Source organism: Vanellus vanellus, assembly GCF_965231255.1.
Source record: "Vanellus vanellus genome assembly, chromosome: 6".
Taxonomy (NCBI): Eukaryota; Metazoa; Chordata; class Aves; order Charadriiformes; family Charadriidae; genus Vanellus; species Vanellus vanellus.
The window spans coordinates 17,111,156-17,138,061 of NC_138911.1; the positions used below are offsets into that span (position 1 = coordinate 17,111,156).

The 26,906-nt window shown below is 46.8% G+C and overlaps 1 protein-coding gene across 1 annotated transcript in view; it reads right to left on the reverse strand.

The window, feature by feature from the left end:
* The window catches only part of SLC67A1 (solute carrier family 67 member 1), a gene marked incomplete at its 3' end in the record, with an annotated part of 65,882 nt that extends 41,893 nt beyond the window's left edge, over window positions 1–23,989 (reverse strand). Inside the window, exons 1-4 of the mRNA XM_082484964.1 lie at window positions 23,807–23,989; window positions 18,921–19,018; window positions 16,124–16,269; window positions 15,224–15,356 (exon numbers count right to left, since the gene is read on the reverse strand). Of these exons, the coding sequence (XP_082341090.1) occupies window positions 15,224–15,356; window positions 16,124–16,269; window positions 18,921–19,018; window positions 23,807–23,980 (551 nt within the window). The 5' untranslated portion in view covers window positions 23,981–23,989. The remainder of the gene's footprint in view (window positions 1–15,223; window positions 15,357–16,123; window positions 16,270–18,920; window positions 19,019–23,806) is intronic.
* Between the last annotated feature and the right edge of the window lie 2,917 nt (window positions 23,990–26,906).

Consider the following 26,906-nt stretch of genomic DNA (forward strand, 5'->3'; position numbering starts at 1 on the left):
TACATTGAGAGGTTACTATAAAGTGAAACAACAGCTTTTTTTAAAATTAATTTTTAAGCTACTTCACCAAGATTTTATAAAAGTATGGAAACCGCCCCGCTCATCACCTCAGCTCTGGGGTCTCATTGCCAACATATATCCATGTAACGGTAACAAAATTCCACCCAGCACAGGATAGACGCCTTTCCTAACCATAACCAGGCTGCGTGAGAACTTAATCACTCAATGGAAAAGCCATAAATCCTTCAGACTGACTCAGTTTGGGTGCACTGGCTTTTTTCCTGCCTTTCACTGCGTCAGGGAATTTCTTTCCACCCTACAGCCCTTTGGAAAGGGGCACATGGCCGAAGGAATCAGCGGTCATGAATAATCAGGGAGGGACTTTTCCAGAACAAGGCAGTAATGTGAAAAAGTCTTTCTTCTGGGGTGACATTTGCATGACCGAGGGATGACATAATAAGTCCGCAAACAAAAAAGGCTTTATACCCTCACGGCAGCTTTCGAAACCTCTCCATGCTGGCTTGATCCTTCCCTTCTGTGCAGAAGCATTGCATTTTGGGGGCAGGAATTTTAGCTTCATGCGCACCAGTCCAATTTCCGTCTTTACAGCCGTGGCTTTATCTCATTCTTTCTGGCTAACGCAATCCTATGACCCACATTAATGATGCTATTTTATTGGGCATGAGGTTTTGCTGTATTACTGGAGGGATTTATTTCTGCCCTGGAAGAAAGGGCTAAGAACCAAGCAGAGCCCAGGGAGACAAACCCGTTTGCATAGGAGCTCCATCAGCATATGGCTGGAGGCATCAGCGTACACTGACGGAGCAGAAAGAAAAGTTTCAAATGGTATTGCCAGAGAGTGAAAAAGCAGTATCATGCCAAGTCAACCCTCCTGGAAAGAAAAAAAAAAAAAAAAAAAAAAAAAAAAATTCGAGCTTCTGTTAGACACTTGGGAGTTGCTAAAGCACAGCCAGAGGAGCTGTGTGCCAGGACTCATCCTTGTGAAGGCAGCCCAAGCACTGTGGGTACCACTGGTGCACCAAACCAGGGCTGGAAACCCAGCCAGGGTGTGAAAACATGCTGCGGATGTTCAGATTGAGGCAGAACTAATGTTTCACTTCCAGCACGGGCCATTTGCCAGATGTGGACCTCTGCTGAGGGGTAACAAAAACATTTGAAAGTCTGGACAAACCCTTTTATTTTACAGGTCTTTTGTTTTTAAGGAGAGGGCTGAAGCAGTGAGTCAGAATCAGGTAGTTCAGACCCCCACAGAAAAGTGTCCAGGGACTTCTGGAGCTGTGAAGCAGGCGCTACAGGAATGATGGATGCTGGACCGAGCCCAGCCTCCCAAGCCTAAGGGGATTTGCTCAAGCGCCGGGAGCAGGGAAACCGTTTCTCACCAGCATAGGAAGTCAAGCACTTGGCAACAAGAGAGGCAGCTCTCCCACAACTCCGGTTACGCAAACAGCTGCCTTCTGCTGGGTTTCAACATGCTCCACTGCTCCAAAAATAATTTCCTGCTTGATTTGATACCATTAGCAGGAGCAGAGCGCAGCACGAACGGTCATGCCGCTTCACGCTGGATCCAGCTACCCACTGGTTACGAGCAAAAGCCCCAATTTCTTTTTTTGGCAGAGGGGCACCATAATGCAGGAGGAAAAGGCAAGCAGGCTGATGGCGTAAGCCCTCTCCTCTTCTGCCGCAAAGGGTTTTGACGCAAGCCTGGACGAAAGCACCTGCCACCGTCGTCCTTCCGGGCCTCTTTCCAGAGCCGAGATTTCCCAGCCCTTACAGCTCGTAACACTTATGGCATATAACCAACACTCAGCAGCCAAGCAGGAATCAGCGCCAACATAAAGTTCAACAACGAAGTCACTGCTTGCTGGGTGATCAGGAGCTGTGCTGGTCCCGGACAGGGTTGCTGGAGTTCCCCCACAGCACGAGCACCCGAAAGCTAATATCACGCCTTCTTTCATTCCCCACTGGATGTCTTTGTGTCCCCTTTGGGGGGCTTATTGGAGTAATTCCAGTCCAGCCCAGAGCTTTGGGAACAGCAGCACTTTCCGTTCCTAGCTGGACTGGAATTTGGATAGCAAATTTTGCCCTAAGGTACATCTGATTTCCTGTTCCCTATTCCCAGCCCAGGCATCTGCATGCCTCTTCCCAAGGGCCTGCCTTTGGGGGAGCTCCTCCAGGGGCCTTCACTATAGTGCTTCAGAAACCTCAAGAAGTACAGAAAGTTAAAGATGCCAAGGCCCAGCACATCAGCATCACACCCCATAGCCTGTGGACCACCAACAGCACAGTACACCAACCCTCCCAACTCATGGCTTTACACAGAGGTCAGCTGGTATCTTCCAGATGAAATTCAAGTAATGTTCAGCAAAAAAATGAAGCAGTAAAGTAGAACTCAATGTCACCCAGTAAAACAATGGCTGCAAACTGGGATTCAGAAACTGATAGCATGTCTGCAAAATCAGCATATTTTAAGGCAGTACAGAGTGCACGCTGGTGTGAAGGGGAACTCCCCAGTGGAGTCTGAAGGTCTGTTTTAGCATCTGAGAAAGCTCTGTGGGGTTTTCCAATACTACCTGGCTTAGAAGAAGAAATCCTTGACAAAATCAGCCAAATTATTTTGTATCACTTTTCTCCTCCTCCTCCGGCTTGATATCAAAGTTGTGCAATTGCACTCATTTATGTTTATATGTTTTAAGACCAAAGACACCACGAGGGACCATTTCATGTGATCTGCACCACACAAGCCTTACCAACCTTTTCTTTCCACAATCATTCTTTGAGCCACACAACAGGTTATGAAAGACACCCCTCAGCCATGGTTAAGAGAGTATAAGGAGTGATGAACCCACCACTGCTTTTGGGGAGCTTGGACAGAAACTAACCTTGGAAAGTAAAGCCATGAAAAGAGAGGAAAGGTCCCATCAGCAGTCCTGCACAGGACATAGCGCCAGGGTGACACCCACAGCTTTCATACACAAGGCAAAATAAGCATCTGAGCTGCCCCAAATGTCAGGTGGAGCCCCTCCTGTCACCATCACAGTAAAAGGGAATAACCCTGTGGAGAAGGTGGCTCCTCAGCTGCTGGAGGACCTGAGTCAAGTGGGAGGACAGGACCGGTGGGAAGAGTGTGCAAGCTGGTTTCCATGCTCAACTGACCCATGTCTGCAGCTGCTGCTGCTCCCACAGCCCAAGGGAGTGCAGATAAGCAGCAGTTCAGCTTTTCCAGACGTAGCACAATTCCTGTTTACAGCCTCTGGGCTAGATTTTTCAAAAGAAGGAGCTAGGTGTCTATTCTTGCAGGAAACCAGGTGTGTAAACAGTTCAATTAATATACCCAGCAAACTGTGCTCTAGCACAGCAAATAAGGCTAGTGGAGACAAGCCAAGAGCACAGGAGCCGAGGAAGGAAAATACTTTTAAAGAATATGCCTAATTAGAGATGGGCCTGGGCCAAAAGTTCGTATTTGAACACCTGGAATAGCCCTGGGGAGCAGAACTGTAACCTGAACCCAGATCTACAGTTTGTAACTCGCTCCTCTCCCGAATGAACTAAAACCCAGCCCCAGACCCAACCATGACGCAGTCTAAGCTGCGGGTCTCCAACAGCCAAAGCCTGGAGAGTAGAATAATCTCAACCGGGTTTATGGCCAAGCCATTGTGCTCGGTGGCTGGTGCCCTCCGTCCCTCTTGCCCCACACCGCTCAGTGCCCCCCTGGAGGCCCACTCTGGCCCACTCCAGAGCTAGCTACTGCTGCTCGGCAGCATGCTCCTGGATCACTGACTCAAGGTGGAGACGCCCGTTCAGTGTCTGATAGCACATTCCCATTTGCTCCAGTGGTCATGGCATCCCCAGCACTGTAACCACCAAGCTCTACTTTTCACTGCACTGTCTTCTCCCTGCCCTTGCAGGCTACAGCTGCAGCTCCTGGCTGAAGCAAGAAGCCTGTCCCAACACAAACCCAAGTGGCTCCACTCATGCCTGCAAGCCAAATATTGACAGTGACCCTCAGCTTTGCGCCAAAGCCGGAGAATCAGGGCTTGTTTTGAAGGGCACAACCTCCCTGGTGGGAAAAGCCCCCCATGCCCTTTACGAGTCCTTGCAGAAATGTCAGACTCCCTTTTCTCCCTTACAGCTCAGTTCTCTAGGACCGAAAACCAAACTTCACCCACAGCTTACTGTCTCTTTTGAATGTAGATTTTCTTTATAGCAGAATCACATTCGGCAAAGAAAAGTCAGCCCCATCCCCATAAAACCGCCTTTTCACAGGCACGTCATGCATTTCAGACAGCTTCCACGGCTGACTAAACATTTACTTTTGGATGGCTCATTTCCAACGTCCAGAAATAGATCCTCATCCACAATAAAAGAGTGCCCGGCTGTGCCATCAGATGGCTTCATTGCCCTGTTACAGCATGACATTTGCATTCCTGCGCTTTCTCCCTCACGGGATGTCACCGCTGCCCGGCGCCAAGCTCGCTGCCACATCCCCCTCTCAGGGCAGACCTGCAGGTAGGCAAGGCCTTATCTCCTAACTGGATTATTCTTGGTAGGCATTTGGCAGTCATTTTTGCATCATCTGACCTTGAGTCCTGTTAGGCTGAGGATGGGATGAATTGGCGCAGCTGGAGAAGGACAAATGGGATTTGCTCGCACTGGATGCTGTAATAGTTAGGGCAGTGTTTGTGTTTTGGAAACCTTTTGAACAATTTAGCTCCACAGCTATTCAGAGCAGCTTTGCACCACGCATGTACTTTTCTAGCTATTGAAAATTCTTCCCTGCCACATCTGAAAGTCCATCCCCAAGAAATAAAATAATTAAAAAAAAAAAAATAGCTATCAGGCTTTATACAAAAGCACAGGAAAAACTTTATGAATCCTTCAAGGGCCAAGAGACTCCGCCTGAAAAGTACTTGCCACACAGCACCCAGGCAAAATCAAAATGATGCAACTTTTGGTAGGGTGAACAGATTACAATCGGGCAATTAGACATCCCAGACCATGTAATCGCATGCAATGAGAACACGCGTGGGTGTAGCGCGAGGCGTGAGCCTGGTGTCACAAACCACAGGCTCCTCCGATTACCCTAAGGGAGTTCATCAACAAATAGTTTCAAAATTTATTTTCTAAACATCAGTAAGTCCATCCAGAAGTAGGTGTCCTTCTGCCATGAAAAATAATTCCTGAAAGACTGGGAAACATCCAGGACTACGCTGGAAAACATCAGCCAGCAGAATTGATCCATCATCTGTCTCATATCCAACTGTGTCTGGACAGTCAGAAAGGGGAGGGGAAGAAACCCATCTCACACAATACAGATCTGTTATACAGCTTTGTATCAGGAAAGAGTCTTTCGAAGCTTCTGTAGGAAGTAAGCTTAAACATCTGATGCGTGAGCATCCTCAGCTTTAATAACCACTACTGTCTTTCATCCCCCCTTTTTAAAGTCTGAGAACAGCATTTAAGACGCTGGCCTCCTGGAAGCATTGCTCAGATGCTCCCCAGATGGCTTTTCCAAGGGGATTTCTAATTATTTGGCTTTTTAAAAGAAATATCCTGCAGGACTATTTTATGTTTCTGGAGGTTTCCTTCCTTCCTCTACAAATTTCTTTACCCAGGGCTTGATTTAAAACCAAACTCAAAGGAAACACTTCCAGTGACTTCAATACGTCTCAGATCACATACCCTGGAGTAAAAGAGAAATGAACCAAATCCCATAAAAATAAAGATAGTGCTGATTTCAAAAGGATTCAGTGAAGTTTTGTAAAGAAGCAATTAGTCCAGAAGTTTCAGCCTAGAATATCAGGGAATAAAGAAACATTTAGCAAGACTGAGAAAGTTAATACTGCATACAGACCACAAAGGATTAGATGTTTATTCCCTCTCCACCGAGAAAAATAAATTAAAACCGAAGCAATAATTGCTGTAATAACAAGCAAACAAGAAAAACTCAGATGCTCAAAAACATTCAGAGTTTTCAGATCCTGAACTACCCTAAATGTACCAGATTTGCAAAAGTACTAAATTCCTATCCTCTGAAAATCCATATTAGACATCCCCAAGTGGGAGACTGAAAGAAAATCCCAGTCATTTCTGGAAAGCCTGATCACTGCACTTCTGCTTTAGAGGACAGTTGGAGAACAGAGCAGAGCCCCTTACGTGTTGGTAAAGCAAAGCAAATTATTCTGATAAACATACAGGGTCTGTGTCTCTCCCAAGCCATTTCCCAAGCAGTAGTTAATTACAAGAAGACATGCTACCCCTCCAAAGCTGCTGCTCCATATCCCCCCAAAACGGGACACAACCCTACAGGGCGCATTGCCCTGCCTCCTGCAAATGCCAGCTGGGCAAGCTGGGACTGCTTCTGCATGTGCTATGGCACAGACCTAATGCTGGCTCAACGTCCAGCGCTGTGTCCAGTGCGCTAATAGACCCTCACCGGGGTGTCTGGTCTCTCAGGTCACACACACCATTAGCATTGCCCACCCCTTGGATCAGCATCTCCGCTTGCCAGCGGTGCTTAGGGGGCATTTGCTGCACCACTTTGGCACAGCACAGGACTCGGTCCGAGCAGTTTGGGAGCTTGCAATCTGAACACTGCAAAGAACATCTCTGGTGCTGGAAACACCTTCTCCCTGGGTTGTGATAACCCATGATTTGTCAGGTTAGAGAGACAAGCCCCAGCAAGCGCTGGGGTTAGCCTGGAGATGGCCATTCAGAAACTCCTTTGCCCTCTGGCTGCGTTCATGGCCGGGATGCTTCACATACCTTTGGCTCTCGAAGGCTGGTGGAGCGGCTGAGAGCAGGGTTTCATAAAGAGACTGCAATGAAACGAAAGCCCTGGGTGGAGCCGCGGGAGCTGGTATAGTTCACAGAAAGGTCACACCCTTTTATTTCCCTCTGAGCACCCCATCCGAGCAGCCTGGCCTTCACCCAGGGCCATGGTGAACCAGCACCCAGTGACAACTCCCCATCTCCCCATCCATCCGGCAGCCTACTTCTCGTCCCACCAATCCACCAGCAATGGCCAAGAGAAGCACCGGGAAGAGTTTAATACCCAACCCCAAACTCCTCCAAAAGGGCTGCTTTTCCATGCATCCTTTACAGCAGCCATATTTCAGGCAGGAGGAAAACAGGAGAGCCGCAGCAGTGGATGTGCTGTCCCTTTCTTCCCCTGTAGCAAATTATGGTCCGTTTTGGAAACACTACTTCCTTCCAGCCCAGGCCCCTTGATGCCCCAGTCTTACTACCCCAGATGACCCAATACATCTAAAAGCACTAAGCCTTTCTCCTGCAAAGCTTCACTCCTCAGCTCCCCAAGCCCTAACTCCTCCCAGTTCACCCTTCACATGCCAAATCCACATATTTCCATTCATCCCGATCTTCCCTCTCTCCCTTCTCTGATAGTCCTTCCCACACAAGCACCACATCCTTCCTGCCCCAACCTCACCACAAGGCTGGGTTCGTTCACCGAAGCAGATCAGAATGAAACATAAGCATGACCCTTTGGATCTAAAGGATTAGGAGATGTAAAGGAGAGAGCTGTCCATACACACATGTGCAGGCATGAACGGAGAGAGGTTGTACCACCCCACGTTGCCCTCCCGGTCCCTCTGCTAGCTCTTGCTTCAGCCCCCAACCTCTGGGACTCCTCCACCACTGAGCTCTATGGCTGGGCTGAGCTCATTTCTTTCTGCTGCTTTTCTGAAACAGCAAAAAGCTGGCACTTGCTTTTGATAAATAATTTGGAAAAAACAGAAAGAAGCCCCCAAAATGGGATGCTAGCTGGGCTTACAAAGACTCTGCCTGCCTAGGACACCAGGGGATGAAGAAGAGGATACATCCAGGAAAAACTGGATGCGTTCCCCCAAGGTAGTAGGTATTTGCATGAGCACACCTCATGACAGAGAGAGCCTGCATCCCAAAGTCTGTATAATCTAAATAGCACTATTGTAAATGTATTGGGAGAGGGAAGGAAAAACCATCTCATTGCCCCACATTATGCATGAGGGCGCAGAGGGATGGGACGATTTACATCACAGGAAAATTGTGGTAGAGCCAAGTCCCAAATCCCAATTCAGGAACTTAACCACAGCCTATTCTGTGCTTTCTATTTTCTGTTAACAAAGAAAACAGTTATTTCCCTGGATTTTGGTCCCCAGTGATACTGCTGGATTTGCTGCCCAGTCGTGAAATATTCCAGGAGTGGGAAGAGTAGATGAAGCTCCAGTGAGTCATGAGCAGACACTGCCTTATTGTGCAACCTGCACAGCGAGTCACATTCTTCCCTCCAACGCTACCTCTGCTAGAGAGGCCAGACCCAAAATACCTTGGTGCCTTTCCATAAAATTCCAGGTTTTGGGGGTTGTTCTTTTTTTTTCTTTCATTTTTTACAATTATTTGGGGGCTGTTAAACCAGGCTCGACAAGAAAAATCAACCGCCACCTCAACACAACCTTGCAGGAACACAGCTAACAGCCAACCAGGCAGGGCACCGCACAGAAACCCAGCGCTTTCAAAGCATCGGTCGAGGGGAGTGGTGTTCAAACACCCATAATTGTTTAGCAGAGGTAACTTCACAAACACACACACACACTTTTGATCGCGATCTAGCCACCACACGCGCAAAACAGGGTTTCGCTCACCCGCCGCCCCCTCACTTTCTGACTCCAGGCATGGGGCGGCGAGGCAGGGCAGCCTCCCCCGCTGCACAGGCGCGATGGAAGCTGGAGAAGGCAGCGGGGTAATTTCCTGAGCTCCCCTATAGATTTTTTTTTTTTTTTGCCACTTATATTTCCTAACTGTCTGGTCCATCTGCTGGGGTAACCACTGTCAACCCACAGAGGGACACCAGGCAAACCATGCCAGGATTCCCTTTTCCCATGGCTCTGGTGCAAGTCAATTCCCAGCAGCCCCCAAACCTCACCTCTCTGTTTAAGCAGCACAAACCAGCCACACAAGGAAGTTCTGGATACTTTATCCTTCCTTTTTTTTTTTTTTTTTTTTAATTGCCTTTTCATCATGGTTTCCCTGAGAAGATGAAGCAGCTAACCCAGAAGGGGAGAGATGCCTGGGAGGAAGGAGGGTGCTGTTGGGAGAAGTGGCATGTAGACATCCCCTGTGACCCAGCACAGCCATGCTCGCAGCCCTCCCATCAAATCCCCACAGAAAGCCAAGTCGGAATGAGGGTTTTGAAGGAAGATGGGGAGCTCCTGACAAGGCTGAAGAAGGAGCTGCCAACCAGCACCCCGTTAGCTCAACCCAAGCCCAGCCTTCCTCAGCCATACCCCCCACCCTTCAGGGCAGCCACAAAGCATGGGCTCTCCCTCCCATGAGCTGCTGGCTCCTGCCCTGAACCCCACTCTTCCTCCCTTGGGAAAGGGCCCCACCTATGGGTGAAGGACCAAAAGGGAGCTCTCAGACCCATCAGCATGACTCCCTCCATGGAAGTTCAGAACAGAGACTGTAGGGAGAGGATGGAAAAGCCAGGTTTACTGCAGGCCTGGAAAGGGGGAACGAGGGCACCTTTCCAGTGTCAGTGTGATCTTCCAATGGGTAAATAGGAGAAAGCTGTGGATCCAAATCTAAAATTGGTGGCCTAGAAGTGGTAGGTGGGGTAGAGGTTTGCAGGAAGGAAAGGCTGGGGATGAGCTTAGTGCAGACCTGTCTGTCACATGAAGGTGGCACAGATAGAGGAAACTGCTCAGGACTTGCATCCTGGTGACTTCCGGCATGTTTGCAACCCAGCATCAAACTCTTGGACTGTGACCACAGGCACAACGTGTTGATGGCCAGAGCTAGTGGTTTGGGATTCAGGTGTTAAGCAAGCAGAAAGCTTGTGAAGTAGACTGTTCCCTGAGCTGTTTCATGCCTGCTGCACGAGGAGGTAAATGGTGCTGTAGAAGTGCCTGTGCCTCTCCATCAACCACACAGCGTCTGAACAGCAAATTTAGGTGTAGCTGGCTCTGCTGTACATGTCCAAGATTAGCTGAACTCCACCCAAAGTGCACTGAGCCATTTCTCAGGTTCAAGAATAGGTTAAACAAGTCATCAGAACTAGAAAGCTCCGGTGCTGGGAATAGAAGAGAGGACAAAAGTGCCCTAGACCTGAACTCTGAACCAACACGTTGTGGAGGGATGATGTGCATGATTCCTCTATCCAGACCCAGTTAACATAGACCTTACAGACAATATTTGGGACCATGGCTTCCAAAACTAAGATTGGTGTCACGCAGAGAAAAAGAATCTCTGGATCCTGTTTTGATTTATTTTCCACAGAACGCCACAACTGAGGTCTTCTGTGCCTTCCCCAAACCATCAGCTCCTCAACAAACAGCCCACTCACTATTCCCCTCCCCTGGCCCCAATCTCTCCTGAGGCACCACAGAGCTCAACGGATGCTGGCAGATCACACTGCAGCTCATGGATGACTTTCTGGCAAGCAGACACCGCCTCCCTCTCCCCAAAGCCCCTTGATACAAAGGACAAAGCAACGCCTGTACCAGCATCACCAATCCATGCTGCTTGGCTGATCGACATCATCCCAGGCAGAGAAGTACCACAGTTTCTACTGGAAGGGAGCAGGAGCAGTTCCCAGCAGCAGAATGCCCTGCTTTGTCCCGAAATGGAGCACAACCCTCTCACCCTTTGCCATGTTCCCACCCGCCTTCCCAGCTCCCAACCTTCAGCCCTTTCAACACCCACAGTTTTTCCACTCTGCTGCAAAGCGATGAGAAATTCCCTGCCAGAGGACATTGTTCAAATGGGTTATTGAAAAGAAATGCAATTCCCTACTCCGGGCAAACAAGCTCCTTCTTTTCCCCCTGAGGAAGAAGGATAATAGCACAGCCAGGGAAAAAAAACTATCCCCAAAGCCTGCTGTAATAATATTAAATAAGAAACTAAATGGGTTTGGCCAGGAAAATCCCAAGTTCAAAAGAATAATTGCTCCAAGAGAGTTAAGCCTACAGCTGAGTCACTAAAATGAAGAAACTTCTCCTTGTCCATAGAAAGCAAACAAATCTTGGGTCATGCAGCAAAGCTTCTGTATGTCCTTGTTAGAAAGAAAGAAGAAAGAAGCCAAATGCAATTAATCATAGTCCCAGAAGAAAGGATGAAATCTCTGTAATTAGCTACCTAGGCTCATCTTTCTACTTTTGAAGACTAATCCAACCTTCTTCTTTCACCCTTCACCCACAGAGCTGCCACAAAAGTCTACTACAAGTACCCAATCACTTCTCTCCAGGGGTACACGCTCACCTGCAGCCTGTGGTCCCCTAACAGCTTTGCAGTAAGCGTACAGGGAGGGGGAAACATTTGCAGAGAGCAAACAGAGCTCTTTTTCTTCGTGATCTTTTGTGAATGAGCTGTCATGGAGTTTGCAGAGTCTCCAAGGATCTGGAGACCTTGGCTGAACTACAGGAGTTGTTTTCAAGCTAGGTATTTTATATCCACAATCCTGATCCAACTGATCAATGACCAGAAAACACCAATTAAAAAAAAAAAAAAAAGCATACAAACGTGAAAACACTTTCCAAGTGGTTAAGATGACAACAACTTGTGTTAATAAATTGGCTTATACCTCATCCTCAGGTGGTATAAATTTGCCTGATCATCACCCTGCCCATAGAAAGCATGTTCTTCACAGCTGTACACACTGTTTGTACAAAGGTAAGTGGACAGGGCTATATCTTAAGAGCAAGGTCTCCAGCAATTAAATTCATTAGGGCGAAGCCAGCTGGCAAGCAGCTCCTTTAATTGCAAAAGGCAAAACTACATTCCACAGATGAAATGTGCCCAGGTTTCACTAAAAGTCACAATTCCTTTGCTACAGCTTCATTCAAAGTTTTGGAAAACATGGGGGGAAAGTGTAATACTTTAGAGAGAGGAAGAGAAAGGGCTGGAGCTGGTGGCTACAACTTAAAAGTGGAGGTCATGATCTGATATCCAAAAAATCCTATGCAAATCAAAACAAGCCATTCAACTTCCCTGGGCTCCCTTAATAAATAAGAGTTGACAAATATTATTCCAACAATGAAAACAACAACAGGCCAGCTCTTTAGGTCAAGTACATCAATGGTAAATACAATACAGTGGAATAACACCAAAATGACATCAGCTGAGGAACTGAGACTGATTTCTACCCCCTCTCTTGTATACAAACCACTGCTAACATATGAATAATGCTGTCAACAAAAGACTGGGAACGCGGGCCAGCTTTGTGGTAAGGGAGAGCAAAGAATGCAGAGTGGACAGAAATCTCCAGCTTTACTCTTCCATGACACGGCAGAAATGCTTGTTTTCAAAGGAAGGAGATTGGGTCATTCTTCTGTGAAAAAAAAAAATGGAAGTGATTACGCAGCTTCAAGTACAGCTGGAGCCTTCCTGTACAAATGTGGGAAACGGGGAGGGACAATTAACAGCCAATCTGTGGGATACGACAACAGAACCAAGGAGCCTCGGGTACATCCATAATGCGACACCCACTCCTTTCCCTCCAGGTCAGTGCTGCAGACACAGCCAGAGGTGCTGGGGATGCTCTGCAGGCAGTTTCATGGCACAGAGTTGTCTTCATCTGTTTGAAGGGCTGAATTTCTGCTTACCACCAATATCAGCCTAAATGCTAAAAAATCAGTAGATTGCTCCTTCAATCTTTGCACAGAAATCTGCCAGAGGAGCTAAGCATGGTGTCAGAGCGAAGGTGGGATTTGGCTGCAGCAAAGGAGGCTACCAAATGGCCAGGGTGGCCTCCCTGTGCTGTCCTTCAGCCTGGAGCTACTATTTATAAAATCAAATCAATTCTCTGCACATCAGAAGGGTCCTGCCAGCGCTTTGGGGTTTGTCCCTTGTTAATGGGAATTCCCACCATCCTTTCAGGGGGATGCACAGATCCTCACGGAGAAAACCAACTGCTGCCGGCAGCCAGACTGCATTCCCCAGTCCCGCTACGGGGCCGAAGAGCAGCCCTGACACCACTGCGATGGGATGCTCCGGCAGCCAGGCATGAACTGCGAGTCGAAGCTGCCCTCCACCGGACGGAAGGGAAACAACCCCCTGCGACGGGAAAAGCAAAAGCTACATGGTTTTTCAGCTGCAGGTCCCTTGCTTTCCCATAATTACGAGCAACACGCACTTTTCTCAATGTTATGTTGCAGGCACAAAAATGTAAGGACGAGCAGCTTTCAAAATAAGCAGCAGCCTGGGAAGTCTGGAAGCTCCCTGTTGTCTGACTGCACCAAGCCCTGACATCCAGCCCTGACAGCCAGACCGTGTTCAAGTGTCTCTAACTAATTAACTGAAACAGGAGATTCTTTCCCATTGCTGATTTTTCTATAAACCAATAACTGATGCACACACTGGCAAGCAAACCCCCATAAATTTTTGCTAGATAACAATGCTACTTGAATGTTGATGTGTAAATACGGATACATAACCAAAGATTAATCTGAGAACTGAGATAACCTTTACTTTCAGATAGTTGAGACACTGAAGGGATAAAAATCACTGTATTTGATTAAAAATAATACTTATTGAAACCCCACTCAACCACCAACATCTATAAAGACTTTAAAATCCCAAATTAGTTAATATTATGCACATCCCCAATTTTCATTTTATGCAACCACGTAACAACTACGAGATTAATCCTCCTGGCCAGCCTTGTGTCAATTGGCCAACACAGAACAGGCACCAACCACAAAATAATTAAGTAAAACCTTTTCAGGTTTCAAGCGAGAGGAAGAAAACCCCCAAGAGTGTATGCAGCAATTAATTTAGCCCAACACTGCCCAGGTACAGCAGCAAACAGTTTTCAGAGGCTATTCCCTGAGGTAGCAAGGTTTAAAGTCTTCTACTCAAACTTTGCAAAGATTTGAAACGCAAAGTAGCGTCACTGCAGCACCTGAATGCATGCAGACATACAACATGATTCAGAGAGCAATGCGCAACGCCTCACATCATAAACAAGTGTGCCCTATGCAAAATGCCCGGGTGACGTATCACCACATACCCTGAGTACCATGTGCATAAGCATAGTGCTTATGGTGCTAGGACAAAGGTCACGAAAAAAATCAATGACATTTGACTTTAGCTGCCTGAAGTTCATGAAAATTGATTTTTTTTTAATGAGATAGCATTGCGTATGGATGAGGGGAAGTGGGCCCCATGCTGATAAGGCAGCCTGAGGTCGCCGTGAGGGTGAGAGGCAGTGGCAGGCAGCGCAGGCTGACAGGGACACCTAGCTGACACTGACACCTGCCAGTGACACCGATCCCTTCCAGGACAAACCCAGTTCCTGAAAACCAGAGCTTCCCCTATTGATCTTCAGCCTCTATCCTGGGCCGTAGAAGAGCTGTAATGCTCATAAAGGTTGAAAAAAAGTTATTTCCATGCTAACCTGGATCTGCAGAAGCAAGTGTCCATAATAAAAGAAGCAGAGCAAAATAAATGCTCAAAAGTTCACAACGTTGGGTTCCCCCACCCTCCACCCCCTCGAATCTTCCAGGAAGATTACAGCCACATGTACTTCCCTGCCTGCAAAGCTCTTCGGCACAACACACCTTTTGAGCCTCCTTTACTAGTAATTAGCAGAGACAGGTAAATTCAGTAAAATCAGGCATTTCTTTCTTATTGCAGCACATAAGAGAAGGTGGCAGCCTGCCACGATGTGCCAGGCTGTGGCAAGCAAAGGGAAGTGGCAGACATGGGCTGCACCTTGCTGTGACAGGGCTAGCCCTTCTCACTCTTTTCCCCCACTGTCCCAAGCTTGCTTTCCCCTTTCCCAAGGTCTTGCTCTATATTGAGCATCCCCCAAGCACACCAATTTTCCCCACGAGTTTCCCACTGCTCCAGATTTCCATTTGTCAGTTGTACAACACCGTTTCCTAAAAGCAGGCTATGCAGTGCGCACTGCTTTTCAGCACACAGCTCCACAGAGAAGACAACCACAAGACAGTCTCCATTTCTTATTTCAACTTATTTTTAAAATACTTTAAGTAGAGAGAAGATGAGATTTTCAACAAGGTCTCCTTAAACACAGTGGGAGTAGTTCTTTGTAGCAGTATGGAAAGCAAAATTTTGAGTTCTGGTACGATCCTCTACTGCCACCAGCAGTAAGATATCATCAAAAGCTGGGGGGAAAGCAAAATACCCCTTAGCAGCTCCCTCAATGGCTCCCACAAGGCCAACACCAAACAAATGGGTCACTCACCCGAATTTGGTGGAGAGGACACCTCCCAGTGCAGAGCCGATGATGATACCTACTCCAAAGCAAAGACCCAGCTTCCCCAAAGCATCAGCACGTTGGGAAGGAGCAGTCAGGTCTGTAATAACCTTCTGAGCACCTGCAGGGAAAAAAAAAAAAAATCCCCTGAAAGAAGCTTGCCACAGGGTCTGAGCAGCAGCTATACAAATTTTTAGGCCACAGGAACAGTGCCTGCCACAAAATGGTCCTTGCAACCCCAGGGCAAATACTTGTGCACACTGCCGAGTGGAATTGGTTCAGCCCATCGGTTGTAGGAAACAAAAACACTCAAACCAGTCAAACAAACCACTTCACAAGTGGCAAGAAGAGGCTTAATACCCTATCAACATGAGTCCTCTCGCACAAGTTACGTGAACTTCTAGTAGCTAAAAGTTGGTTATGGTTTTCATTATAAACATCTATGAAAGGCCAACTAAAGCAGAACAGCTTGGTGGGTAACAAAAGGCATTTTGGTAATCCCGTTATGCTCATTTTACCAGGAGAAAGGGAAAAGGTCTCCTACAAAACATCCTGGTTGCAAGAAGGCAGCTGAGAAGTTTGGGATAGCACTGCTGCTCACGAGTATTCATCACCCGCATCTGGATGGTGAAATCCAAGCAATTTGCTCAAGATCATACAGCAGCATGGACCTGGGACTACAGGCTACTAGCCCTGTTTTCCTGCTCCTTTCCATAACTAATACACCTGCAGCTTCACATTCTCACCATTTCATCCTCGATGATCATCAAACGTTCCTCCTGCCCTCCTTCACGCTGTTGAGTCTGTTGACTTCCAGCAATGTGAGAAAAAAGAGGAATCGGGCAATAAAAGCAATTTGGAAAGCCACTCAGCTCTGACTGAGCTTACCTGGTAGCCCATGCATGAACACTCCTGGCAGCCTGGAGAGGAAGAGGAGGGGGATGCTGGTGGAGATGGACATGAGCAGGAAGAAGGCACTTCCAGATGCACAGGAGAGAATTAGGGCTGCTCGGGTGCCAAATTGATCTGCAAACCTGGTACAGAAATGTTACAAGGTTGTCGGAAGTGGAACTGTGCAGGTCATTACAAGCATAATGCACCCAAGATGGATGGAGTTGCGTGGCCATCTCGCTCTCATCTATCTGCCATGGGAAGCACTGATCAGATTCTCAGAAGCACTCAGTTCCCAAAAGAGGACTAGATATTCAGAGGAGCTCAGCTCATTGGGTCTGAGTGCTGGACAACCACTCTTCATTGCTGACTAACACCACCACAAAAACTTTGCCTTGCAAAAAGCAAAACCAAAAAAAAACACCAAAACAAGCCTCCCCCCCCCCCAAATGGAAGCTTTGCCTGGAGGAGGAGTACAAGGACCAGTGCTGAAGCACCAGCTGCCCACCTGGGAACACAGGCGCAGACACTTTGGTGTGACAGAAGAATGGGCCAGCAACTGCCACTGGCCAGCCCATTTCCAGACCCTTCAAGCACAAGATAATATGTGCTTGCTTAAGTTTCCTCCCCTGGCATTTCAATGAATAAATGTGGTTTCAGAGCTGCTAAAGACCAGCCATGGGCAGAGGCAGTTACAGTAGCTGAGCTCAGTAACTCATTCAATATTATCACTTCAGAGCACATAGCATCCTCAAATTTCACTTTGCGATCCAGAGTTGGTTCAGCCCAGGGAATCAGGCTAGCTAATTTTTTAGTTCAGGTTCAATGGCAGTTGCAGTTTCACCAATTTCTTTCCAGAGGAGGTTCAAAGCAACGTTTCTCATTCAGTATCACTTAAAGAAAATAGATAGTTTTCTATTTAGGTTCAATAAAGACTTCACAATAGTGACTCAAATTTGCTTCTATTTGAGGGAAAAAAAAAAAAACAAACTAAACCAGCCAGATTAGGTTTTGGTTCAGATTTCATTCAACTCCAAGGTACTTAAAAAACACTAAGTTGGACAAAGTCCGAGAGTACCACAGAAAAGGTCCTGAGCAATTTGGACTTAGATGACCATAAAACAGGCCTTAGTGTTTTTCACTCCAATTCCTCCTTCCTTCATTTTATTGAAGTTGCATATTACAGTTAGCAGATGAATGTTACTTTGCATAGCAATTAGTTGTGCTTACACCAAAAGAAATAACCCCCCCAAAAAAAAAATGCCAAGACGGGCCTACAAACAAAGCTAAGCATAAGTAATTAAAGGGCTTTGTGTTGAGGAAGACATATAGGTCAAATCTTCACTGTTTACATGAAAACCAGGAAAGTTTATATCAGGTGTTTGTAACCTAAAGACCATGACTCCCTATATAGTCCAGGACCTTTTTTTGATTTTTTTACTATGATTAAGTTTATCTCCTCATGGCTGTTTAGGAGCATCAAGCAAGAACAAGGAAAACTGACCTAAGCTACCCATTTTTCTCTCTCTTATCCCCTTCCTCCACTTTCTCTTTTCAAAGCAGCCTTACATCTAAGAAAACCCTTTTTATCTCAAACCAACATTGCAAATTTTGGCTTCAATCTGGCAATATAGACCTTCAGTCCCATCTACACCAATGAGTACAGACCCAGATAGATTCTGGTTTGCCATTTTCCTTCCCTTCAGCATCTCTTCTGGATATTAGTGAATGACACGCACAAAGGAAAAACAGATTTCAGGTGGCATCAGATCCAGAACAGAAATAACTCTAGTTTTGTATATTAATATAAAAAAGCATTCAAATTGGGCCCTTTGCAGCACCCCTGTTCTTAGCAATGCTTTTTCTTCCAAGCTGCATTGGAGAATTTATTGTTATTAATTTTAAAATGTTTATTATGGTAGTGTCCAAGAGCTTTTAAAGATCAGATTCTTGACATGCCACATGCCATGTACCAGAAGATCTTGTAGAGCTCACGGTCTACACCAAACAGAATGGTAAATCCTGTGCAGGGATACTGAGGCACACACCAGCTCCGTATCCATTTATTACTTTGTTCATCAGTGGGACTGAGAAGAAAAGCTAGATTTTCTCAGAGTCGTTTTAGTTTCCTATTACTGGATTATGCTTCTCTTTCAGATTTTGTTCTGCTTTTTGCGAATGAGTTCCCCCACCACTCAGGGTTGGTTTTTTTTCATAAGGAACAGGAGCGTGTGTCCCATGGGGTAGAGAGGCAGAAAACCTGAGTCTTTTCTACTCTTTCCTTGTTTTGATAGATGAACTTACAGATGCATCAGTTCTTAAAGATTCATGAAAGTCTAGCTTTGTATTAAACAGGTAGATACAGTGAGGTTCAGCTGTAGAAATAATACAACCCTCAACTCTTTTCATTGACAGCTCTACTTAACATCAATAAATATCCTTTTTTTTAGGTTTCCCAGTCACAAAACATTTCTAAGGTTATACATAGCTATAAAATGTTTGGAGGATTAAGCTGTTAGGACTTGAGCTCTGAGGACTCTGATGGTTTAAGCCTGTTCCCAGTATATTGTTACGTTTAAATGTGTGTCATTAAAACTTAGCTAAGTTAGTATAAAGGCTGCTTCTATGTTGCGGTACTTCTAATTGTAGTATTAATTTTCCCCTTGCCCATTTATGAAATCTTCAAACATTTCAACAGGACCATGAACCAGAACTAAATTATTTTTTATTAAAGTATAAAAATGTCTGGCCTTTTTCAGCTATGAAAAGGGTTATGAGAATTGTTCTCACTTACCTGCCGAAAATGGGACCTCCCACGAGCTGGAGGACACCAAAGGTTGTCTGGAGGTAGCCAAACCCCACTGAATCCAAACCTAGGCTCTTTGCCAAGTACTAAAAAAAGGAAAAGAAAACCCAACACATCAGGGGAAACGAAGTATGCTATATTCCTGAATAAAGAGCTTAATGTCTGTGTGGAGAGGACTACAGTTCCAAACCAGTACTTCCTTCAGTTCTCCATACCTATAGATGAAATCTGTCAGACACAGGCTGCTTAATAAAGACCAAAAGTCTCTGTCCCACAACCTCTGCTAATGAAGGTCAGGGGCATGTGATCAAAACCATCAATTTTGCACCAGGTGACAAATCTGAATTGTCCTTTACCTTTGCAGTCCAACACAGCCAAACATATTCAGCTACTGCTAAGGGGAGGATGAGCAAAATTTTAAGTAGCTTTCCTGCCTCCAGACCCTGCACCTAGGGCAGCCCAAGCACCACCCAGGAGATGACTGTGGGAAGGGACATGGAGCTGTTGTTTAATGGAGCAAGCCAGAATCAATGCAAGCATAACAGGGGCAAAATACTACATTTACTTATAATCTGGATGTTACACCCACAACCCGAGCTTGCAAAAAACCCACAAATTCACATCTTCAAGAGCCATAATCCTTTGGTTTTGTTTTTATTTATTTAAAAATTTTATGCCCAAGGGACAGTTATTTCTGATTCATGTTTTTGTTTTATGCCATCTACTAAGAGTTGTTTAAAACTCTCAGCTAAGTTCAGCTTTCAGAAGGTGTGGAGGTGCCCCAATCTTGCCCACTTCCCTGGTACATGCTCTGCACCCAGGTCCCCAAACACCCTGTAATTGATCAATGATCGACTACACTGATCTCCCATAAATAAACTCTCAACCTACAGGCTCAGCACACCGTGGGTTGGTTTAGTCCCAGAAGGGGGGAGCAGTTTGCCTCTGGAGGCACAGAACCAGTGGAGAGATCTCCCAGAAGGCATGGGCTTACCAGAGACAAGGGTGGACAGGCGTATCATAGATCCAGGGGCTCATAAGAGCAGGAATGCTGCCTGGTGGAAAAGCTGTTGGTTGACAGCCAGCTGAATATAAGCCGGCAGTGTGTGCAGGTGGCCAAGAAGGCCAATAGCACCCTGGCTTGTATCAGAAATAGCATGGCCAGCAGGACTAGGAAAGTGATTGTCCCCTTGTACTCAGCACTGGTGAGGCTGCACCTCAAATATTGCATTCAGTTTTGGGCCCCTCATTACAAGAAAGACATTGAGGTGCTGGAGTGTGTCCAAAGACCAACAAGGCTGGTGAAGGGTCTAGAGAACAAGTCTTATGAGGAACGGCTGAGGGAACTGGGGTTTAGTTTGGAGAAAAGGAGGCTGAGGGGAGACCTTGTTGCTCTCTACAGCTACCTGAAAGGAGATTGTAGTGGAGGTTGGTCTCTTTTCCCAAGCAAAACGTGATGGGACAAGAAGAAGCAGCCTCAAGTTGCACCACAGGAGGTTTAAGTTCGGATATCAGGAAAAATTTCGCTACTGAAAGGGTGTTGTGCTCCAAGGCAGCTATGCCAAAAGCCCACCGGTATCCTTTTGGGTCCTTGAAGTATCCTCTCCTGAGATAGTCTATGCCAAGGATGCATGAAGCCTCTGGGCCAGTCACAATGGGATGCTTTTGCCACTCATTTCCAGTTAGGCTTACTTCAGCTTCCAGTACAGTCAACTCTTGGGATCCCCCTGTCACTCCAGAAATACAAATGGGTTCTGCTCCTCTGTAATTTGATGGTATTAAGGTGCATTGTGCACCAGTGTCCACCAGAGCCTTATACTCTTGTGGCTCAGATGTGCCAGGCCATCGAATCCACACAGTCCAATAAACCCAGCTGTCCCCTTCCCCCACCTGGCTGGAGGCAGGGCCCCTCTAATCCTGATCATAATATATGTTACTCACTTGTTGCAAAAATGATTTGGAAGTCCCTTCAAGAGGATCAGAGGTAAGATCAGGCCTTCCATTCTGTCTGGGGAACTGTCTGCTGGAAACAGGAGCTGCACTTTTCCCGGAGGGATCCCCTTTTGTGATTGTTCTTCCTTGCAGCTCACGTACCCGTGTCCGTAAGGTTGAGGTAGGTTGTCCATCCCACCTCCTCATGTCCTCTCCACGGTCACGCAGGTAAAACCACAGGGTGCCTCATGGTGTGTATCCCCTATACTCTCTCTCTTGAGTAGGGAAACGCCTGCTCCTAATAGCTGAGATGCTGGCCTGTACAGGTGGGGAGTAGGACATACTCTCTTCAAGTTGCTGGACCTTCTGGGACAGTTTCTCCACAGCTGAAACGAGGGGGGAAGATAGGCTTTCTTCATATTGACGGAGTCGTCCAACCACCTCATCCACCGTTGGTCCCTCTTCACCTCTCCATTCCATCACTGCCAAGGAGTTGGCATATGATGATGGTGCGCTCCGTACAAACTTCCGCCATATGGGCCTTGTGCACTGGACTTCATCAGGATCTGTGGGTAACTGCGCGTTATCTGGGTCGAAGTAAATCATCTCTCGTACAGCTAATTCCCTTAGGTACTGGATACCTTTTTCCATGGTGGTCCACTTGCTTGGACGACATACAATATCTTCACTGAAAGGATACCTTTCCCTTACACCTGCCAGGAGTCGCCTCCAGAGGCTGAGGGCTTGTGTCTTTTTCCCAATTGCCTTGTCAATGCCTGCCTCCCTAGACAGGGATCCCAGCTGCTTAGCTTCCCTGCCCTCTAATTCCAAGCTACTGGCCCCGTTATCCCAACATCGGAGCAGCCAGGTGACAATGTGCTCACCAGGAAGTCGACTGAAATCTTTTCGCATATCTCGAAGCTCACCCAGGGATAGGGATCGGGTGATTATCTCTGGTTTTGTCTCTTCCTCCTGTTCCTTTGATGGCCCTGGTTCATCATCATCCTTTACTATGCGAACTGATTTCTTGGTGTATTTCTTCTTCTGTATAGGAGAAACTGATACTGGCACAGGTTGGTTGTCCGGTTCAGCTGCAGTGCCTGCCGCAGGGGTTAGAGTAGCCATAGTGCCTGCCACCGGGGTTAGAGTAGCCATAGTGCCTGCTGGTCTGGCTTTCCCCTCTTTCCCCTGAGGGTCCTGCATAGTACTGAGCAGTGTTTGGTAGATACTGGCCAGGGCCCAACACAGTGCCATAAGTTGTGCCTCTCTGGAATAGCCACAGCATTTTCCTTTCAAATATTCTATTACTTTATCAGGGTCCTGTAGTTGTTCAAGGGTGAAGTCCCAAGCCATTGGAGGTGAGAAGTTCTCTAGATACCTGCCCATGTTCTCCCACATCCCATGCCACCCTGACTATCTGGCCTTGGGACAGATTTCTGAGTGGTAGTCTTAAACAGCTGTTTTACCCTAAACAAGACTTGAAAAACATTCAGGAGACATAGCAATAGGAACATGCTGGTTTGAGCGTCCCAAGGATATTCAAAATTCTCAAGAGGTGTTATACCTGGCCCAAAGGAGAAAAAGGAGGCAAAAAAGGTGGGGAAAGTACCTCCCCCTGTTTCGCCCATAGATTGGGTGTGATTATTGATAACTTCAGAGAGACGGTAACCAAGGTATGGACAAGACAGCAATACTGCATAGAAACCCCAACAAAGCCACTTGAATAGTGATGTTACCATATCATAAGCTGATATTGCACAGGACAGCAAAACGATAGTCCTGATCCCTCTCCCCGAGATAACAAACAGCATCACAGGGAGCACATACAGCATATAAGAATTTACATAACACAGCCATGTAAACAAACGAAGCAACATTGTAACCAGCGACTATTTAACTAATAGGAGAAATACATATAAGAAATCCGTTTTAACAAGCTCTGGTCAGATCTGTCGTTATTACAACCCTTCGTGCCCCACGCTGGGCGCCAAAAAGGACTGTCGTGGTTTGGCCTCAGCCAGCAACAGAGAACCACGCAGCCGCTCGCTTGACTCCCACAGCCGTGGGAAAAATCAGCAGAAAAGGGCAAAACTCGTGGGTTGAAATATTATAATTTAACAGAACAGACAAAGGGAAGAAAAAAGAAAAACAGTAACACCGGTAAAGGAATACAAGAACGCGATTACAGTACCGCCGCGAAGCGCACCGACCGGACCCGCATCGCGGCACGCCCGAGTGGCGACTGACCCCCTCTCCCCGGCTAGCTCCTTTTATAGCGGGGCACGGGTCACGTGGTATGGAATACTTGCCTCCCCTGCCGGCTCCTTGGGGAAATTAACCCCATCCTTGCCGGAACCAGGACAAAGGGTTATCCAGCACTGGAACAGGCTGCCCAGGGGAGTGGTTGAGTCACCATCCCTGGAGGTATTTAAAAGCTGTGTAGATGTGTCACTTAGGGATATGGTTTAGTGGTATACTTGGCAGTGTCAGGTTTATGATTGGACTCAATGATCTTAAGGGCCTTTCCCAACCTAAATGTTTCTATGAAACCAGACAGAAGAGCCCAGTAATTGTGAAGCAATGATTCCCACTCACAGCCTGGTTTATTAAGCTCTCAGAAAAACCCACCTCTGATCTGACACCTCTGATTGCTGCTGCCTGCTTGTTGGGTCACTCTCCCACCGCAAGCAAGAACAACACAGACTACATCAGCTTCACTCAGGGCCACCAGGCCAGGAAAAGGCTCTAGGTGCTACTGCAGTACAAATAATAAAGCAGCTTTTACTGCCTGGGCATACCCTGAACACAGTCACAGCCTGCCTGCTAGGTAGGAATATGCTTTTCTCTCTCCTGCTAGAAACTCTCTTCTGACTTTGCGGGTGAACTACATAGCCAGGCACTGAAGGCAAGGCATGCTATGAAGCAGGACAACCCATACTCACAGGCACGACTCCCATCTGCATGAAGAGGAAGGTCAGCTCTAGGGTTGCAATCAGGTAGGCAACAAGGATCGCTTGGCCCCTCTTGACCTCTCCTGAGGATCTGCTCTCCCCCAGGGTCTCAGTCTTCATTCCCAAGGCTTCTTCCTCACCTTCAGAGCTTGCTTTTGCATTCATAGTGCTCGTGGAATGACTTGCTACAGGCTGACGGGCTGAAAAATGACACGAAGGTGCTTTCTAGCTGGGAATGCAGAGCATAGGTAAGGTGCAGAAGCTGTGTGTACAGTTCAAAGCTTACAGTGTGAAAGGTGTTGAGTCAGCACGACAGGAATTTATTTTTTCTCTCTTTCTTTGTTTTTTCCTCCCCTTCAGCTTACTTGCCAGGCAGGATCAAAGGTAACCATGCAGCAAACCACACATCTCATTCTTCAGTCTTGTCCCAGGTGGGCTAGTTGCTTCAAGGACCATCACAACAAAGACCAGCTTGAGAGTCCAGGCAAAGTGAAAGCGGACATCCCCTCAAACAAGAGCACGTGACAAACTCTTCAACTTTTTAACTATTTCATTTCTTTCACTTTTATTGCCTCTGGTGGCTCAGAAGAGACAACTGTTTTAAATCTTCTTCAAAGACACTTTGATTTTATTTCTGGATGTTCCAAGGGAAGGTTACAGCAAAACAGCTATTTTCCAAGTCCTTATGCTCCTTGCAGTAGACTTACACAGATCCTGGAACGAGCATAGGTCTTACAGAGTTGCTCTCATCAACACCTCTAGCTGAGCCATTTTCCCTCCTTCACCAGGTGCTGCAAATTTATAGAAAGACTGAGCTAGCAAATGTTCACATGTGACTCCACTCAGACTACAAATTGGCCAATGCCAAAAACATTTAAACAAAAAAGTATTAAATCCATAAATATAATGAGGCTGACTGCAAACTGGGAAAATAAATAAACAAGACTCATTTGTCCTTTGGGGGTTTTGTTTGTTTGCTTGCTTATTTACTTAGGGTATTATTTGTTCGTCTGCTTGCTTGTTTGCTTAGGAGTTTATTTGTTTTCTTACTTGTTGAAGCCTGTAAGTCTGGTTGAGCTTTATCTTTATTCTAACAAGAAAAAGAAAGCAGAGATCCCAATGCCCTGATTTTGTAGGATCACAGAACTTTTGGTAGGAAGGGACCTCAGGAGATCTCATCTACCCTCCTGCTTGAACACATCAGCTCAGCTGTAGCTTTTTCTAGACAAACTTTGGAAAACTCCAAGAAAAGAGATTTGCCCCCTCCCTGAATATCTGGGAAAGAAGTTCTTCCTAATGTCCAACCTGAATTTCTCAAGCTGCGGCTCGTGGCTGTTGTCCCTCATGGCACCAGCTGCCACTACCAAGAAGAGTCTGGCTGCATCAGCTCTGGAGCCACCCTTCAAGTAGTTGCAGGTGGCTGTTAGATCACCCCAGCCTCTCTTTGCCAAGCCGAACAAGCCCAATTCCCTCCATCCCTTTCAAAGATGATGTACTCTAGACCCCTGACATTCTTGGTAGCCCCGCCATGGGTCCAATCCAGTTTGTCCACAACCCTCTTGAACTGGGAGGTCCAACACTGGGTCAGCCTCACCAGCACCAAGCAAAGCTGAATAACAACTTCCCTGGATGTCATGGCCATGCTCTTCCTCAAATGGCCCATTACATGGTTTGCCTTATTCCTGATGAGCGTGCACCATTGGCTCACACAGCATCACCATCACTCACAGTCCTTGCCCTCGGGTGGCTATGTGTCCAGTCAGTCCCCAGCTGGCATGGATGCAGACAGATATTCTGCCCCAGGCTTGGGGAAAATTGTCGCCACTTTCAACTTGTTGAAAACCTTGAGGTTTTGGTTGATCCAGCCTTCAAGTTTCATGCAGACCCTCCAGCCTGAGGCTCTGCCATTGACCATGTCAGCCAGTCCCTCTAATTTAGTAACACCTCTGTTCAGAAACGGAGGCTTGACTTGCCATGAAGGCTGACACAGACACAGCAATACAGGGACACACACAGACGTTTGCTGGCTTGGATCTGCAGCGGTTATTGGAGGTCCCAGTTTTCACAACCCAGCCTAGGGAGAGGGAACTGTAAGATCTCTGGGCACACCTTTTTATGCACCACAGAGCCTCGGGATTTGGTGAGGGCTGCCAGGCTCTACCTCCTGGCAAAGGATGGGGAAGACCAAAGGTTTAATGTTTCACCAGGGGTGGGTACCGTACCTCTGGAGGCTGCATAGAAACAACCCTTTGCAAACGCAGCCAGAGCATGAGTAAAAAAGCACTTTTAAAGAATGACGTTCCCACAGTGATACCAGCACTCAAGCAGACCCCACTGACAATGCCTTAGAAGCCGTATTTGTTACCAAAGAAGGAAGATACCCAGCGTGTACCCCAGTTTAGCAAAGGATCAGTGCTCAACATTTGGTTCATCTCAGCACGAAACAATGGATTTGCCTGCACTTTGAATGTCCTGCAGCACAGCACCAACATCGTCATTCCCTCGTTTGCACTGGACAATGCACAAATTACCAGCATTGAATAGAAGAGTAAAATTAATGACAGAACTCTGTTTATGGAGGTTTCGAGACAATCAAAAAAGCAACTCATGCAAATACAATGTAAAACACTGCTTACGGGAAACGTTGCTGACTTGGACTTGAAAAGTGTCAATATTTTGACTGGTGAGTTTGTCTCAGCAGCAACTGAAAACAGACCCCAGCAAGGCAACCAAGGGAAAAAATGACTTGCAGATGCAGCCACTCTCCACCAGATACAAGCCTCATCCCGCCCAGGGCACGCAGCGCAGACAGCTAACCAGCCACGTGCTCTCACTCAGATTTAACTTCTTTTTACTGGCATTGACAAGGGAAACAGAGTAAAAAACCTGGAGTTTAATTTTCAGCCTCTGGGGCAAAAGACATAGTTCTGAGAAGCAGGAACCTGCACTCAGTGCCTGGTGTGCAGGTGACCACAAATGAGCTACAATCACCAGACACAGGTCCTGTACATCACTGGATGCCTCTTGATGGCTCAGTGCCCAAGCCTGCTCCTTAGCATCCCAGATCAGGCTGCAAGCAAGAAAGTGCCCT